Raw genomic sequence first — 18,820 nt, forward strand, 5'->3', positions numbered from 1 at the left:
ACCACATAGAGCTACTGGAGCAGCACTGTGTTATATGGAAAACTGATCACTGAATGCATTTGGGCGGGGGCTTGCCTTTATCTGTCCAAGGTTACCTTGAACAAAGTGCACTTGCCATCAATGAGAGGTGGGTGTTTGTCGCACCACAGAGAAGCACCATCTCAGCTCCCCAAGAAGAGCAAGGAGCTTCCTGACGGGTCTCTGCATGCCCCTGACTGTCTGAGAGGCCGATAAGTGTGATGTTATTCCCTGGTTGTGTTTTACATTGACAGACTTATCTGTCCTTCACTTATGCGTTCACATGGAGGGGAGAAGCATGGCTGGATACATGATATGTAGGAGGGTCAGATGTGTGGTTAGAGGAAGATCTTAAGTCATCATCTCCATCAATCACTCTGATCTCGCTTGTCTTTTGCTACAACACACCGTTGTAGTAGCTCTACAATGCAAGAAGGTGTTGTTGTCACTGAGAAGCCCTGAGCCAAGACAACTTGACTTTAGGAAATATTAGTGCTCATGAGGTTGGGGAAGGGTGAGCAGAGCACGGACAGTGTTTTGCAGCATCGACTGTGTGCCTTAATGCCAGGAGACCACCCAGAGCAACACATTGTCTATCCCACCACCCGAAACTCAAAAACAGTCGCGTTAACCTGCCTCACTCAACAGGCCTCTTCTTGGTTGCAATGCTGCCCAAAGTCCAAAAGTATTTGAATGTTTGAATTTTGGTTTCTAACCAGAACAAACACAGTCCAAAGCTTCTGATGTTCGCCACTGCAACAACCAGGACATCCATTGACTCAGCAGATATTAGAGAGCATATGGGAATCAGGGATGTATAGCAAGATTATGCTTTTGAACTTTTCAAGGGTCAAAGGTGTACAAGTACAGTGCCATGAAAAAGTATTCGTGCCCTTATTTATATTTGGGTTCTTTCCATATTTATCACACACAAAGATTTCAGTTCATCAAACACATTTTAATATCACACAGAGACAACCTGAGGAAATATAAAATGCAGTTTCTAAATGACCATTTTTAAATTTATTTATTTAGACACACAAAAAAATAAACGAATCTAAACCTACCTGTCCCTGAGTGAAAAAGTAATTGTCCCCCCCCAAACCTACTAAATAGGTTGTGCTACCCTTGGCAGTAATAACTGAAATCAAGTGTTTGCGATAATTGTTCGTGAGTCTACCACTTAGCTGTGGAGGAATTTTGGTCCACTCTTCTTCGCATAATTGCTTCAACTCTGCCACATTGGAGGGTTTTCGAGCATAAACTGCGCGTTTAAGGTCACACCACAGCAGCTTGATGGGATTCAAATTCAATATTTGATGTGGGCACTCCAACATACTGTAACTTGTTTTTCTTGATACATTCGGAGGTGGACTTTCTAGTGTGTTTCATATTGTTGTCCTGCTGCATGATCCAAGAGTGCTTGAGTTTGAGGGCGCAAACTGATTATGGGATGTTGTCCTTCTGGCTTTTCTGGAAGACAGCAGAATTAATTGTCCTATCAATAACAGCAAGTTGTCCTGGTCCTGAGTTAACAAACCAGCCATATCCCATCATGCATCTATCTATCTATCTATCTACTGTATCTATCTATCTATCTTTAAAGAGATAGATATGTATATATACACTGTAGATATATGTGTGTGTGTGTGTGTATGTGTGTATGTATATATATATATATATATATATATATATATATATATATATATATATATATATATATATATATATATATATATATATATATATATATATATATATATATGCGCAGACACATACACACACACACAGGGTTCCTTTTTCTTACTTGAGTTAGTCATGATATCATAAATATCCAACCCTTCCAATTTCTATAGCTCTTGTCTTCATTGGAATTGCAGCTTGCAAGGTTGAGCCTGTCCCCGGCGACTTTAGAAGAAAGGTGGGATACACTTTGGACTGGTCACTCTGCAATTGCGGGGCACAAATAGACAATCACTATCACACACATTCACACTTATGGAAGTCTTTAATTAACCTAATATGCAGTTTTCTTGGAATGTGGAAGGAAGCTAGCATTCCCAGAATAATCACACACAAGCCCAGGGGAACATAGCTGTGCCACAAGATTTCAGAAGCAGATGCCAGAACCTTTGGCTGTGGAGCAGATGTGCTGGCCAATGGTTTCTTCTTTTCATTTTCACAGTAGATAAGATTAAGAGATTAAGATTAAGAAAACCTTTATTAGTCTCGCAATGGAGAAATTCCAGATTCACAGCAGCAAAGTTATGAAAGGAAGAAGTAGAACAACAAAAAAATAGGAGCTGCTGGAAAGGCAGCCACTCTCGCGGCGCCATTTTGAAGTCAAAATAACAAAAATAACACAAGACAACACATAGGACAGAGACAGTCGTGCAATCTTCACCACTTTTCTGCATACACTTTGTTGTCTGAAGCAGTTATAGATGAAAGAGGAGAGGATCAAAGTGTCCTTTCACCAGTGGATCAGAGACATCATGCTGAAAAATGTGCACACGTCTGCTACAAGCAAAGTTTTGAAAGCAAACACGAAGCTGTAGCGTCCATTGACGAAAAGAGATTAGTTCACTTCTCCTGTCCCACATAATCCGCTTCAAACTCCAAGCCGCGACTCCCAGCTCCAAATCCGCATCGGCACTCCGCGCCAACGCTCCTTTCTTCTCATCGTCGGCTCTTCAAGACCTCCATCCATCCAGCCGCAGACTGTTCAAAAGCACCGATCTCTCCGCTGAACAAAGCGGGGCTGTGAAAAATGCTGCCCATTACAGGCGCAAGACACAAGCGGCCCGGGACTGTCCAGCAACGACATCAAATGGCGCCGACATTCCTCCAGTCAAAAACAGTGCTGGTATACCCATGCTGCCGAGAAGGCGCAACCACCAAGCACACAGTCTCCTCCTTGATGAATGTCGTGGCCAAAAAATGCTGAAAAAGGTCCACATCAAGTCCACACGACGTAACAACAAACACAAAGTGACAAAAGAAACACAAGAACAACAAAAAAAGCAAGGCTCATGAGAGCACTTGCTGACGGCTGCCTACTCGGGCGCCATCTTGACTTAAAAAAAATAATAATAATAATAAATATTTTTAAGTACATTTATGTAGCGGTTACAGTACCAATTCACATTTTCACTATTTTCTTCTGCTACTACTTTGCTCGACACGGTTGTCTTTAATCAGACCCTAAACGGTGACAGTGAAATATTAGGACTCTCTTCCTCCACTGAACATACTGTATTGTTCCTCATCAGTGGACTGCGCTGTTCTCTCACCTCCAGGGAGAGCACCATTTGGTTGCCGTGGTGATGAGTCCTGGCAGTGATTGGTGATATGACGGCCCACAGGAGGCAAATCGGGATTTCACCAGACTCTGATGTGAAAGCGGAGCTGAACTTTGCGGTTATGAGGATGCACAGAGCTAATTCTTGCTTTCTCATTAAGTCAGAGTCTGCGTTTCAGACTAATGGTGTCTGATCCAGCACAGAGCGGCTGCCGGCCAGCCGCATGCCACAAATGCTTCCTCATCTCGGCTTCCTGTGGAAAGAGCCACACTTTGAGTCAATGAATCTTTTATGCATTCTCCTTTGGCACAAGAGACTTCATCTTAGTCCCATTTGTATTTTTGTCACCAAACCAATTTACATTTTATCGCATAATTAATGAACAAGAAAACCATTTACATTTTTGCTCTGTTCACAATGGCATATCTGAGATTGGGGGACCCGTGTTTAGGAAGACTGAATTGTATGAGTGTGCAGAAATGAAACGAAACAAGCCCACAATTGTCTGCAAGCAAAAAGGCTTGCTGTCATAATTAAAACAGAAGAGGATGGGTACTCCGAGGTGCAAATTGGGGCCAAAGCATTTTTCACGTCAGCTGACCATCACATCAAATCGACACAGCCAGGCCCTCAACAGCCAATGGTGCTATTTAAACAACACAGAGGCAAGCAGTTCCTTCAAGTGATGTTTGTTGGCTTCATCAACTGCTAAGAAAAAACTTGCAGACTACAATAATCATCTTTTTGTTAATCCTGTTTAACAATCGAGTTCTGCCAAAAGCTGATTGTCTTTACTGACACAATACATAATTATGAACATAATGCTGCCATTATTATTTCTCACCCCCTTCCCTCTTCTGCACAGAGGACGAGAGGTGACGTGGAAGGACAATTATTTTATTGTGTTGTGCCTGTTTTGAGACTTGAAACGTCCCAGAACAAGCGCTGAAGCCTTACTGCATGTTTGTTTTTAAAACAAATACCGCATTTATTTGCTTGTATACTAAAATTGTAATCCGAGCAAACCACGGTTCACTTGAACAATCTAATGCGCAAGGCTTGAAATAACTTTTTTTAAGCAATTTTGCTAATCTACGTATTCAATTGAGGAGCAAATTTCAAATTTTAAGGAGCATTTTTTTCCATGCTATTCCGACCTGAAGCAAGGGTTCGTGTGTGTGTGTGTTTCATCGACAAAACCGACAAAATAAGTAGATGACTCAGATATCGATGTTTTCAAATATAGTTCGTAATAGTGAAAGGTTGTTGAAATAAACACTCAATTCAAGCAGCCAACCCATACCTAAAATACCTACATAAGAAGAGTAACGAAACTTTCACTTTCCATCACTTTTCAAGACGCAAAGCAGTTTCGTATCAGAGAACAGCTCCAAGCAACGACATGGCAGAAACATCCAGATATGTCTCTCTACCTGTCGTTCCATTTCGGTTTTCCTTTGGAATGGCAGCGAGGTGGGTATGGGGGTGAGTGAAGCATGGGTGCCACAGGCGCGCAGGACACCGTTGGATGAGGAGAATATCCAAAGGGAGGGAGGAGGGGTTGCGCGTATGTGACAGCCATTGGACGTTTCCATTCGCACCACTCGGGCAGAGGATAGAATCTCTCCATCTGGATCGGCGCGGTTAAAAATCGTCAGCGGTTCGTCCCACGCAGCATGCGAACAGGAGACACGCGCCCCGGGTCATGCTGAATAAGTGTCCGACCCTGCTGCTGGCTCTGACCGCAGTGGCCGGACTTGTCCAGCGATGCCAGGGATGGAGCGACGAAGACATGCTGCTTTCGCCCGTCAACTCCTCCAACAGGTTCCTGCCCGACCTAGGAATGGATGTGCGCCTGTCCAAGAGGTCCGCGGAAGGGAGCGAAGCGTCTCCGGACGCGTCGTCCGTGCAGACGCCGTCCCATTGCAACGTGAGCGTCCAGAGACTGCTGCCCTCCTCGTTGGTGGCCCGCTGGGACAGCAGCTTCGGCTTCCAGTGCGACGTGCTCATCTACACCACCAACAACCACGGGCGGGCTTTTTTCTCCGCCTCTTTCAACCGGGCCATCTCGCCCGTGGTCATCGAGCATCTGGGCACCACCGGGGGTCAGCAGGAGTTGAGGCTGTGCGTGGGCTGCGGGCTCTCACGCTACAGGAGGCTCGGCCCCAGTCGGGCTAGGGGGCAGCAGAGCGGCGACCAGGTCACGTTTTGCTGCGTGGATTTCAGCCTCGACGAGCTGAAAGGTGACAAAAGTTGGAGGCTGAACAGAAAGCCCATCGAGTCCACACTTGTGGCTTGCTTCATGACTCTGGTCATCATCGTGTGGAGTGTTGCTGCTCTCATATGGCCGGTTCCTATAATTGCAGGCTTTTTACCTAATGGGATGGAGCAGAGACGACCCAGATGACTGATCTGAGTTGACGAGCCCGTGCTGCCTATACCGAATATTAATTGTAGCCATTCTACTTCTTGCCACAACGAATGAACGACTGTTTACTGAAGTGTTGGTCATTTGGATTTCTAATAAACCTCCTTAGAGGATAAGGTATGAATGTATTTTACGTATGCGTGAGTTCTAGTGGGACCAATATCAATGTTTTTTGTATATTTGTAGGCCCGTATAGCCTAGAATAAATAATCGTAAAGTGTGCACAATTTTCTCTTCAAACCTTCTTTGTAGTTTTGAACCTTTCTAGAATGTTTGCCTTATACTGTACCTCGTGTAGAACTTTTGCACTGCACGTGTACTGAAAACATATATAATCCAGCTATAAAATGTATGCCTTTTCTGACGGAATTATTAAGTGGATTTCAATGTTTATAATGCTAGATTTGTAATATCAAGCTCAATATACAATATGTGCTTTATTTGTATCTGTCACAATATAAACAATATACAGGACAATAAAATATGCTATGATATATTTTATTTATTCTCTAATTTTTTGGGGGGATGTGGGAGGAAACCGTCGTACCCGGGAAAAGTACTCCCCGCGAAGGGGCGAGGAGACATGCAAAGTCCACACAGAAAGGCCGGAGCCGGAATCGAACCCTGCACCTCTGCACTATTATGAGGCCGGCGTGCGAACTTGTCGATCATTTAGTTACACCACACGGATCTGTTCTTTTAGTTTACTTTCGTACGTAGTGTACGTAAACTGGCTGGCCAGAAGCGCAGTTGTTTCATTTACCTGCAGTTGCCACGCCCCCCCAGCCCTACCCTCGCACACACCCTCACCGCCACACACGCGCACACAAATCCAGGAAGTAGGTACGGTGCGGTCTCATCAACGATCTACTGTTGCCGAACACTTCCCCCACCCCAGACGAAGGCAGAATGGGGGCAGCGTGCTCAAAGGTTCAGTAATTTCACTCTGGAACAAAGTGATAGTACCTGTGAAATGTTGGGTAGCATGTCGCTCGTGGGAATCCCACTTTGTTTTCTGCTTTTTGTCTCCAGTTTGGCTTCAGGTAAGTTAAGAGTTTAATTATTAAACGATAAAAGTTACCCTTGCTGCGATGTTGGTGGGTAACCGAAGAATCACGCAGATTACATTGTGTGAAGTGCTGTGGTGGTGTTGACTTTTGGGAGTGTACTGGTTGTTGCTTGGTGAAAGAAACCAAACAGGAGCATAATGCAAATGGGTTTCATTACGAAATGGTATCGGTGTGCCTTTTATCTATCTGTCTGCCAATATTGCATATACATTTCATTATCAACTTGCTGGATATTTATTTTGAATGATGGATAAATTGTATGGAAATTTGGAAAAGCCACAAATGGATAACCTCATGAAAATATATAAACACAGGAAAAAATATTTTCAAACTTAAAATAAAAATATAGATATGTACAGAATCGTGAGCAATAATTATAAACTGTAATATCTGACAAATTTGACTAGAATTACGACATGTATAAAGTACACAAGGTCCAAAACTGTAATATCCATCCATTCAGCTATCTTCAGACAGTAGGCGGGGGACACCCTGAACCGGTTGCCGGCCAATCACAGGGCACACAGACAACCATCCACGCTCACACTCACACCTAGGGACAATTTGGAGTGTTCAATCAGCCTGCCACGCATGTTTTTGGAATTTGGGAGGAAATCAGAGTACCCGTAGAAAACCCACGCAGGCACGAGGAGAACATGCAAACTCCACACAGAGGGGCCGGAGTTGCAATTGAACCCTGTACCTCTGCACTGTGATGTTGACGCACTAACCATATTTAATTTGGACTTTGTGACATTAGGTTACCTCCTGGCAGCACCGTGTATTCGTGGTTAAACATTTTAAGGTTCTGGGTTTGAATCTTGGCCCAGCTTGCCTGTGTGGAGTTTGAATGATGTCCTTGCGCTTGTGTGGATTTTCCCCAGGTACTCCAGCTTCCTCCCAGATTCCAAAAACTATCTGGCTACATTTAGCAAAGGCTCTAAATTGCCCATATGTGTGAAATTGAGTGTGAATAGTTGTTTGTCCCGCGATTGATGGGCGACCAATCCATTTTACCCATGACCAGGAAAAGGACAAGTGTCCGTTATAAACTAGCTGGATGGGTTTTACCTTGTATGCAGGATACATTTTAGCTCTACAGATACCTTCTTTGATGACAGTTATTCAGTCAGTCACCACTGACAAATATTTAAGCCTTCGCAGAGATAATTTTGATCTCAAATTCATAACTGAAAAAAACCCCATTGCAAATTGGACATTTTAGAAAGCATTGAGAATCGAAAGTGAAATTATCTAGTCTGGTGCAATGGAGCTGAAATGAAGGCCTTCATCTTCTCTTCAACTGATTTCTAGGGTTTCGGTCATTGACGTTCACCCCTGACCGAGGCACCACTGTCAACATCAGCAGGCTAGCCAAAGGATCATTATGCAAAGTGTGCTCTGTAGCGACTCGCAATTGTGAAGAGTCACTATTGTTCGAAGGCGACGTCCCTGTCTCTCTGGAATTCAATTGCCCCCGACCTGAAAATGAATTCAGGGTGGAGATAACACAAAAGATTGGTAAGATTTACAATTAAATACTGTTGTTCTGAGTGTTGTCTTGACCAGGGATAGGTAATGCAACGCCGCTAATTGAAAATGCACTTATTTTTGAAAAATGCATTGATCAAATTGTATAATTGTTTGATTGTCTTATTCGAAGTGAAAATAGAACCAAATATTAGCAATTGTATACACAGGAGTGGACCCCTTCATGCTTATGGTTTGGTAATATTTATTGTTCAATTTTTTAAAATAATTAAGATTTTAATTTCGATTTTGGGGCGCTGTTTGGGGTTTCTCCCAATTTCCCCCTTGTTTTTTTGTGGTAAATAAATATTGGAGGTTTATCGGGGAGGGTTGTTTGTTTGTTAATTTAAAGATTATTTTGCACATCATTTTTAACGCAGATGCTCACAATTCAGGGGCCGACTGAGTTCATATCCCCCATGAATCGCGGGGGTCCACTGTATACAGGACATTTAATATCAAATGTATTTATTTTATCAAATCATTAGTTTAATAATTCAAATTACTTGTAACTCAGTAAAAAAATGTAAAATAAATGAATATTTTGTTTCAAAAAATCTTTTGCATATGGTTACGTTCTTTGTTTAGATCAGGGGGGGGAGGTCAAACCCATTTTTGTCATGGGCCAGATTTTAGTTACAGTTTCCCATGGAGGGCCGTTATGACTGAAACCATATAAAGAAGTCAAGAATAACGGTTTATTCATCTATTGTTGAAGTTACTGTAATGAGGGGTTTAGTAAAAAGAAAATACGTACAGTATTACTCTTACTCATTACAAGTGAGAATTTGAAATTTTGAGAGAGATTTTAGCAAGCATTATGAAAGTTGTCATCTGTCTCTTTCGCGGGCCACATAAAATGCTGTGACGGGACAGATCTGGCCCCCGGGCCTTGAGTTTGATACCTGGTTTAGATCATGGGCTAATGACCTACCGTATCTCACCATTTTCAAAATAAAATGTGGTCATTGAGCACATTTTACAAAGTTTTCTGATCCCCAAGCTAGACTGATGCTCACTACTAAATATCTCTCTTCAGAATGTACCACAAAGGCATGCGGTGAGGACCTCATGCGGGCGGTTTCACGCTTCGGTCCGTGGTTGGATTTCCATCGCAGGTTCACTTGGAACCTGAAAGCCTGGGGACCAAAGTCGGTTCAAGTGGATTTCACCAAGGGAATGAGACAAATTCCTCCATCTGAAAACTGCTCAGATATGCACACTTACACTTTAAAGGCCTTCCAGAAGACCGGGACTGTGCTCATTGGCAAATACTGCAGGACAGGCCCCATCAGCGTCGCTCAGATTCTAAACCAGGGTAGCTTCTCTCTGGACGTCCCACCAGGACTAGAAGTCCAAAATGACTATTTTGCCCTGTCTGGTGGGGAGGACATCAAATGTAAGTTAGTTTCTAAATACAATCTTCTCCATCTTGTCATGAATCTAAAATGTTGTTTCTCTTTTAGCTCTTGCCAAAATCACGTTAGCGCTGCCACGAGGGACATCTTCCTCTGAGTTGCTCTCTCCAAACTTTCCCGAGAGTTTTCCCGATGACGACGTGATGGAGTGGTACTTTGAGCTCACGGATAAACAAAGCACAGCGATCGAGTTCCTTGACCTCACGGAGCCACGTTGTCTGAAGAAGGAAACTGCGGCCGAGTACCACACCAAAGGCAGGCGGGCGCTGGTGATGGGCCTGAGGGACAGCCAGCCGGTCCAGAATCAGGGAGACTTTTCTCTGATTCTCAGGAACTGTGAGATGGACAGAAGGCGAGCTGGTTCTCCTGGACTCTCCCTGAAACTCAAGGTGACATCTTCAAAGATCCGCTCACCAGGTATATCATCTGCTTTACGACTAGTATTAATATTGTTTTTTCAAAGTTAGGGTAAACATACACAAGTGTGGAATCCACAAACCTAACTAGACTGCAAGCTTCTTTTGTGGAGACCAGTCATTGTACGTGCTGCATCTTTTATGGAATAAGGTGGTCACAGCTTGTGTCGATTTTAATGTGGTTTCAAGTGGGAAACAAAGTTAGGTTATCTTATGGTGTATCCAAACAAGCTGTACTCACAGAAGTGGTTAGTTTTTTTAATTACTGCTGTCATTCATATTGATGCATTATTTATTAGAAATGAATGTCGCAATGTTGGTAAAAACTGGAAAAAGCTTTCGATGGATTAATTTTGACAATGATATGTGTGATGGAGTGAATGTTTGTGTGTTGTTGTGTTTTTCCATTATTCCAAAAAGTCTGAATCTCCCCTTTACAGATTGCTCACGACTTGTAGTTTGTTGTTTTAATGAAACATTTTTGTCACAATAAAAAGCATAATGACATTAATTAGAGCTGTTTTACTTGCATGCAAGAAAATCAGTTTCCTGCGAATGCTTAAGTTAAATGGGAGCTCTTCGCTCTAATTACTTCACGTTGTAGACCGTGATTGTTTTATTTGAGCAAATGACCCCTGAATCCGAACATTTTTACCAAAGCGGTTTGTTTAGTTTTGCTACACATAACAGTTAGGAAGACTGATTGAGTTACGACATGTTGCGGCAGGTCACATATATTTTCCATTTTCATATCCTGTTGGAACAACAGTGCAGACTGTGACGGCAAAATATGAAACTGAGCGCAACGCGGAGGCCTGCTGTGTGACAAACCCTTTTTAAATTATTTTTTTTTACCGTGAACAATAATGTCTGTGCCAGTAATTTTTATTTATTTTTCATAGACAATTTTGAAATCAGCGTAGGTGTCGTCGTGATGACGGGAATACTTGTGCGATTTATCGACGCCCCCGGGTTTGCGTACTCAACGCTTACAGTAGTCATGAATGACAGTAGCTCAGTGGGAAACTCCTCCGGTGACGTGAAGGATCTTGTTTTGCCGCTGACTTTGGTGAAAAAGGGCCATAACTCTTTCCGCTGTCCCTTGCAGTGCTCTGTAGCGTGGACCTGAAGAAAACAAGGGGCCTTTCTCTGCACGTGGAAAGGCTGAAGCCGGCCTCTCAATGTGAAATGAAGATGAACTCTGTGATCATGGAGAAGATCACCGTCCCATCTGGAGGCGTTTCTCAACTGTCTTTTCAGGACTGCCTTCCTCAAGACATCAACGTCACAGCCAGTGGAGTCATTGGTAAATCAGCATTTGACTCACGCCTGCTTGAGTTCAAAGCTTTTTTTTTTTTTTTAACTCGTGACAGTCACTCATGCTGCAATTACAGTTTGTTAACATTTAAGTCTGTCGATAAAAATGTAACATTTATTTCTGTAAACAATGTCCTGGCTAAAACTGCCCAAAAAAATTCTACTTTCATCCACAGTGCATCCATAAATTATTCAGTGCCCCCTTTTTTCTATGTTTTGATATTTTAGCCTTGTTTCACAGTGGTATTTTTAAAGCGTTTCATTTCTCAAACTTTTACACACAACACCCATTAATGTCAAAGTGAAAGTTCTGACAGTTGGCAAACCCTAAAACAAACACAACTACATAAAACGTGTGTAGAAAAAGTTTTTTAAAAAGTGGAAATATTCAATTTTGGTATAAGATATAAATGCATCCCTAAATACAAAATGTGGGAAAAGTGTCAACTTTGCAGTTGCACTCTTTGCCACTTTCCTAAAAAAGCCATCATCTATGCCGCGGCCGACAAAACTACGGCCCGTGGGCCAGAGACGGCCCCCAAGGAGGTTCGAACTGGCCCGCAGGATAATTTAAAAGTGGGAAAAAATGCATTAAAGACACAAAGTGAATATTTTAAATGAAATGCAATTTGTGGATTATCCGCTATGAAGCACACTGTTTTGATCACAGTAGAAGACAACATTGTTTTGATCAGAGAAGAAAACAGCAGTCTCAGTCTGTCACTGAGACAGACCCAACACAGCAAATGATATGAAAGCGCCAAATGCTTCTTTATACCGAAACTAAGGAAAGAGATGATATTGTGGTTATTTATAGCACAGTATGGTATAATGTTAATGGTTCGGCCCACTTGACATCTACCGAGTCCGTGTGTGGCCCACAATGTGAAATGAGTTTGACACCCCTGATCTATGCTATCCCCCATGTTTTTGCACAGGCTGCAGTCAACTTGAAAACTGCCCTAAGGGTCCAGTGCCTCTTATGGTTCCTTCCTTGCCGAGCTGCCTCCCGTCCCCCCTAAACGCTGTGACCTGGGCCCTCCGCCCTCCTCCTCATGGCACTGTTGAGCTCACCTCTTTACCTCTGCAGCAGTCCCTGCCGGGTCAACTGTGCGATGACAATGTCATTGCCCTGACGGAGGATGACGGCACGACTATAGGCCACTTCTGTCCTCAGGGGGCCATTCAGAAGGTCCAAATCCACACCAACGTATCCGTCACCATGAGAGGATCGGGGGGCCGAGGGCCGAGATCGTCTGTGAAGCCTTTGTTGATGGCTAGTTTGAAAGAGGAGATAGCAGGTAGAAAACGGTTTGAATCCTAATTTTGAACAACGTGGCGCTTTTCTGAAACCTATTGTTCAATATGTATTGACATGGCAAATTGATTAAATTAATGTAATAGTAGTCATAGTTAAATAAGAAACCTGTGTATTGATGTTGACGGTCTCTTCTGTGCAACACAGAGAGATACATATTCACAGTGTCCCCCAAAAGAGACACGACACTCCTTTTGGCGACGCCCGGTTGGCCAGTAGGGATGAAGTCCTACGCCACCGTCTCCTGGATCATCACGCTCCCCCCGAAGATGGAGGCGCACTTAAAGTTCGTCAACCTCAGCCAGCCCAAGTGTGCCAACCGGCACACCAATATCCGGGTGCAGAGGTTCGACAATCTGGAGGAGGACTACAGTCGCAGGGAAGACGAGGCGGCCGACGAGATCAGCGTCTCTGAGAGTTTCTACCTCAACATGTCCAACTGTATGCCTGAGAGAGGAGACTTCATGGTCATCACCGAGCTAACCGTTCAGAAAAGTACGTTTTCGACTTCTATCAAGTGCAACGTTCAATTTGTACATCGGAAACAGTGAAGTGCAACTCTGGCCAACATTTTCTCTCACTCAGACCAACTATTGATCATCGTCGTGAGCGTGGTCGCTGCCCTGGTGATCCTTTTCCTCGCCGTGCTGGTGGTTGTCTGTTTCGTAATTAAGTAAGCGCTGCACATATATGATTTGACGATTCTTCAATAAACAATTTCTTTTTTTAGATTTATTATTGACTTAGTAGGGCAGTGTGGAACTGCCAGTGTGGAGTAAACATATTTGACTGGCAAATCCTTTCAAATGTATTTGCGAGTGCATCAGGTGTGCTCATGCCTACATCAATACCCTGAAGCATTATGGGAAAAGAATGCTGAAAAGAAATCATGCATTGACACCATCACGATAAAACCATAAAAATTATGTATAAACATGCACATACAAGAAAATACATATATTTCTTTCCATTGTGCAATGCGCAAGTCAAAACCTCGTGGCATGAGGGGGGTGCTCTTTGTGGTATTTAGCTTCCAAGGACGGGAACGTCTTGGCAAGTACCTAATAACGTACTTGTTGGGTAAGTACTAAAAAGAGCATCCATAATTTAGAGAGACTACAGAATGAGAAGTTATATATAAATAAATATATATATATATATATATATATATATATATATATATATATATATATATATATATATATATATATATATAATATGTTATATATATATAAAAAAAGACTGAATGAACCATATTAATTGATAGCAAAACTTTTGGAATGTCTTATGTAACAGCAACTTTGAAACAGCTCCGATGGGATGCAGTGCAATTCTTCACAACTTCACGATATCCACTTATTGTTCATTAAAAGTGAGCAAAATGATATCTGTAAAGGCTGAATTTTTACATACAATACCTCTAATTGGTTGGCATTAGACAATGCAGGAATACGTAACGCTGTGCCCTATCTCTGTCTTCTGTGTATTGTATGTACTCTAAAAATCAAACCAATCATTTGTCAGATTATTACTCATTCCCCTGGCCACAATTTTAGCACGATCATTTTTTTGTCTTGAAAAACTGTTCATAAAAGCCAATGCAATCATTCATTGCGCCTTTCTTGAAATCTGTAAAAATCTTGAAGATCATGTCTTTTTTTTTCAATGGGTTTCAGTAAAAAGAAGAGCTAAGATGTCACAGACATGATACCTCGCCTGACTTTTAAAGTGGAACACCTTAGAGCTCTTGTATGACACTGATTTTTCTTTGCGCACGCCCAAACAGGAAGAAGAAAAAGAAGCTCAGTCATGAGGTGTCCATCTACAATCCCAACGGCAGCAGTTTCAAGCCCGGGCACAACGGCTTCCCTAAAACCCGCGAAGACAACGAGTCCCATGTATACGAATCCATTGAGGACACGCTGGTCTACACCCACCTGCTGAGGAAGGGCGCGCAGATGGGCGTCTACACAGATTCAGATGTGTACGAGCCCTTCACGGGGCCAACAGACTCAAACAACATCCAGATGGGGGTCTACCAAGCGTATCCGTTGCCCCCTCAGCAGGCACCCCCGCTTCCCAACAGGCCCCCTAGCCACAGCGACGCCCTTGTGGACAATGTGATTTACGAGGCCCAGCCCGCCTTGGATAAGCACAACACAGCCACGATGGGAGCAAGGTTGGAGCCGGAGGGAGGCAACTAATTGGATACAGGATTTCCACCAGACTTTTTTATTTTAACTCGGAGATTTTCATTCCTGTGTCACTTTGTGACAAACTAAAGCTTGGCCTCACGAGACCTTGTTTTTCCTGCATGGGTTTTTGCACTAAATTCACAAACTAGATGTGTTCAGACTTGCCAGTTGCCGGTGTCTGCTTTTATTCCAAGTGGCGGAGCTTCTCTTGTGAAATCTGAACCGAGTCACCCTTTACTGCTTGTGACCAGTGCAACTAGAAAATATTTTTGGAACAAGGCCTGCTTTTCAAATTGTACTTTTGTACCAATCGCATGTTGAGGAACAGGCATTTTGCATGTGTTATTTAAATACCTTTTAGCCATTTTTAATAATAATAAAGTAGCTCAAAGAAATGCATCCTTTGTTCTCCACCTGCACGGAAGCTTGCAAAGAACCTAAAAACTCACCAGTTCACTTGAGGCGGAAGGCAGGCTACTCACTGGACTGGTTGCCGGTCTATCAAAGGGCATATTTAGAGACAGACAACCATTCAGTCACTTATCGTGGGAACTCAAGGTGTGCTGCTATAGCACATTTACTGTCTTTTTAGCTTTGGTGTGTGTGTGTGTGTGTGTGCGTGTGCGTGCACGCGCGCACTTTCCTTCTCATTAAGAATTAAAGGCATTTATTTTAAATAAAATTGCAACTTTAGGCTATAACTAATTTGTGGGAGCAGTTCTATGTACATTGCATACTGTAAGACTGCATATTGTAAATTCTTAGATCCCAAAACAGATTCACTTTAAAATCCCAAATTTCTGACCTTGCCTTTACATGTTAAGTCTGACGTAAGCTTCCTCCAGTTGAATCAACTTTTGTGAGGTCATTTCATTTGGAGGGTGAAAAAGTTGACACAATTCCCCTTTGCACGTTTTTGTTGACTCAAATGAGTCAGAATCTTGACTCAGTGACAGGGAGGAGCAAATATAGCCCCCAGAGGTTTGACAGTTTATGTGATCATCTTGGCTTGTAACTGGCACCCCCCGAGCATACCATTTACAGTGAGTATTGTATTCAGTCATTCAAGGCCTCATTTGTTTTTGTGGTTTTCATTTTTCAAACAAATTGCTTCCTCCTCAAATGTTCAACCTCTCTGAGCTCACAGGTCAAAGCCGAGTTTGGTTAAAGTCGTCAATAACAGCTTGTTGAAATTTTGGTCATAAGAGGACTCATTCTGCTGTGCAGACCAAAATATTTAATTTAATCCGAAGCTTCTGGACTAGGCGGTGCACAGAAATGGCACGGAATAGCGTTTGCAAAATTTTTTTTTTAGCTGTATTTGGTTTATTAGCTGATATAAGAATATAAAGATAGAAATCCATTGGTGTTTACTTTGAAATCTCCCAGCAACGTAATGCTTTTATTGTTTTGCTTTGACAATAAATGTTTTAAAACAAAAAAAAACTAAAACTATACATGACAATAAAAATGACCTATTGGCAACTGTTGTAAATGAGGGAGTGGTTAATGATGTTGTGCATTCTTTTGAAGCATTATCCAAAAATGACCTTTGTACTCAAATGGTCTCCATGGCACCTGGAATTCACCTCTGGTCACACAATGTTGAACTCACACACAGAAGCTTTTTCAGCTCGACAGCTCTCATCAAACCACTTCCCGTTAGCCGTGGTGGCCAACATGCCGCAGTTCTGGCTGCGCCCGCCATCCGGCTGCATGGTGATCTCGGTTTCCCAGTTCTTGAAGCGCAAGTTGGACCCCGACTGGTCCAACCACTGGCCTTCGGTCACCATGTCGTTGATGCCCAGCCAAATGGGCTCCTCCGGGCTGATGCTCTGACGCACGTAGGTGTACAGCTGGTCGTTTTCGTCGCCTGTCAAGGGGGTGCTCAGGCTGCCTCCCTTTGCCACGCAGTCGTCGCTGGCTGCATGGAAAGTCTTCTTGACCGGATTGGCGAGGAAACACTTGCCTGGGACCTTTGTTCCACGCAGACACACTGACGTGGATGGATTGACAGATAACGTTAACGTACCCATGATGTGGTATACTTTGGATCAAGAGCTGCTACTTTCGATTAACAGATTAAATGAGGTCATTGTACCCACGTGCTTTGGATCTGTCTCATTTCCTTTCTATTGACACATATAACCTTTGCTTACCCATGATGTGGTATGCTTTGGATCAAGAGCTGTTCATGTCCATTGACACACAGATATGATTAGACTATCCATAGTGTCGTACGATTTGAATCAAGATCTGATCCTTTCCACTGATAGACAGATCAAATTAAATTACCCATGATGTGGTATGCTTTGGATCAAGCTCTGTTCCTTTCTATTGATAAGAATCAAGTACACATGATGTGGTATGCTTTGGATCCATAGCTGTTGCTTTCCATTGACAAGCAGAAAATTAGACGACACACGATGTAGTGTGCTTTGGATCCATAGCTGTTGCTTTCCATTGACAAGCAGAAAATTAGACGACACACGATGTAGTGTGCTTTGGATCCATAGCTGTTGCTTTCCATTGACAAGCAGAAAATTAGACGACACACGATGTGGTGTGCTTTGGATCAAAACGTGTTATTTTGTACTGACGACATGAATAGACACGTGGTCAATTTTGGATCGGAATGCTCCTTTCCATTGAAAAACATAAAATTAGATTTCACGTGATGTGGTATGCTTTGGAATATGACCTATTACGTTTGCATTGATCAACAATAGTACTCGCATATACATATCAATACGATATTTATCTGGGTTATGAAACAAACTTACTTGATTGCAGAGATTGCTGCTCTTTCAACAAGTTCAGGTCGTAAACAATGTCTTCAATTTGTTTCTTTAGTTCTTCAATTGCAGCATTGGTAGCGTCTGTCATGATTCAAAGAAATGAAGTTAGCATCACATCCTGAGGTCAAGCGTGCATATTGAACTTACCTTTCTTTGTGCTTCTCTTCTTTTCTGTTGTTTGCTGGTGTGTGCATTGCATCAGCAGAAGAAGGCAAAACACCAAGCAAAGCCCTTGCAAGCGTTCCATCATATTCTTTCAGGAAACTCTTCAAACGCACCGTAAAGATTTCAGCCTGCAGCTTTGCATGCAAGTCAGAGCCACACTGCTGAGCGGTGCAGCGTTTGGACGAAGACCTCTTATCTCGGACAGCACAAATGTTTTGCAGATGTCTTACAAACGTTTGTGTTGTTTGGAAAGCGTGAGGGGAGGCGGGAAACAGAAGTGTGCTGAAACATTTGGCAAGCACAAAGACATGAGTATTTGGTTTTGAAATGTGTTCAGCCTGCTCGTGAAAGTTAATGAGCAGTATTATTGAAGTCCCCTGCCACGCATTTGATCAGTGAATATTTCTTGTTTAGCTGTTCAAAATCCAAGTCAACCCAAGTGCAATCTTGAGAGATTCGTGTTCTACATGTGCAAGATAGTGCAAGTCGTGATTTCAAAAAACATCTGATGCATGGTATTACAGGTCAAAGTTCATAGCATGTTTCTTTTCAGCACCAGTTACCATTTTCAAGCATTTTCGTTTTCTTTTATTTTTTCTGAGCCTTTCCCAAACATGGTGCGAGCCCAATTTTGAGATCGCTTTCTTTTTTTAATTAATCGGGGAGCCTATTGTGGCAATAAAAATGTCTAGTGTTTTTTTTCTTCTTTTTTGATCATTTGTGTACACATATATGACAATATATTGTATAGTTATATTTATCAATATACAATGAGCAGTTAAAACATAATAACCACTTGTAGAATATGTTACAGTGACATCAAAAATTGTAGAAGGTAATACTGA

General features: G+C 42.5%; 3 protein-coding genes across 3 annotated transcripts; 2 read left to right on the forward strand and 1 right to left on the reverse strand.

Moving 5' to 3' along the window:
- Nucleotides 1-4,737: 4,737 nt before the first annotated feature.
- On the forward strand, nt 4,738-6,249 carry LOC127600894 (transmembrane protein 158). The gene has a single exon (XM_052065783.1). It carries the CDS (start codon nt 5,026-5,028, stop codon nt 5,725-5,727), a length of 702 nt encoding a protein of 233 aa, XP_051921743.1. The 5' UTR covers nt 4,738-5,025; the 3' UTR covers nt 5,728-6,249.
- Nucleotides 6,250-6,562: 313 nt separating this feature from the next.
- cdcp1a (CUB domain containing protein 1a) lies at nt 6,563-16,464 on the forward strand. Its single transcript, XM_052065749.1, has 9 exons — nt 6,563-6,791; nt 8,133-8,339; nt 9,388-9,747; nt 9,815-10,183; nt 11,291-11,488; nt 12,438-12,800; nt 12,965-13,312; nt 13,403-13,490; nt 14,604-16,464. The coding sequence occupies exons 1-9, from the start codon at nt 6,722-6,724 to the stop codon at nt 15,019-15,021; spliced, it is 2,421 nt and encodes an 806-aa protein (XP_051921709.1). The 5' UTR covers nt 6,563-6,721; the 3' UTR covers nt 15,022-16,464.
- clec3ba (C-type lectin domain family 3, member Ba) lies at nt 16,227-18,360 on the reverse strand. Its single transcript, XM_052065786.1, has 3 exons — nt 17,958-18,360; nt 17,796-17,891; nt 16,227-17,008 (listed from the first exon to the last, which is right to left on the reverse strand). Exons 1-3 carry the CDS (start codon nt 18,058-18,060, stop codon nt 16,608-16,610), a joined length of 600 nt encoding a protein of 199 aa, XP_051921746.1. The 5' UTR covers nt 18,061-18,360; the 3' UTR covers nt 16,227-16,607.
- Nucleotides 18,361-18,820: the final 460 nt, after the last annotated feature.

Source organism: Hippocampus zosterae, chromosome 5 (genome assembly GCF_025434085.1).
Source record: "Hippocampus zosterae strain Florida chromosome 5, ASM2543408v3, whole genome shotgun sequence".
NCBI classification, from domain to species: Eukaryota; Metazoa; Chordata; class Actinopteri; order Syngnathiformes; family Syngnathidae; genus Hippocampus; species Hippocampus zosterae.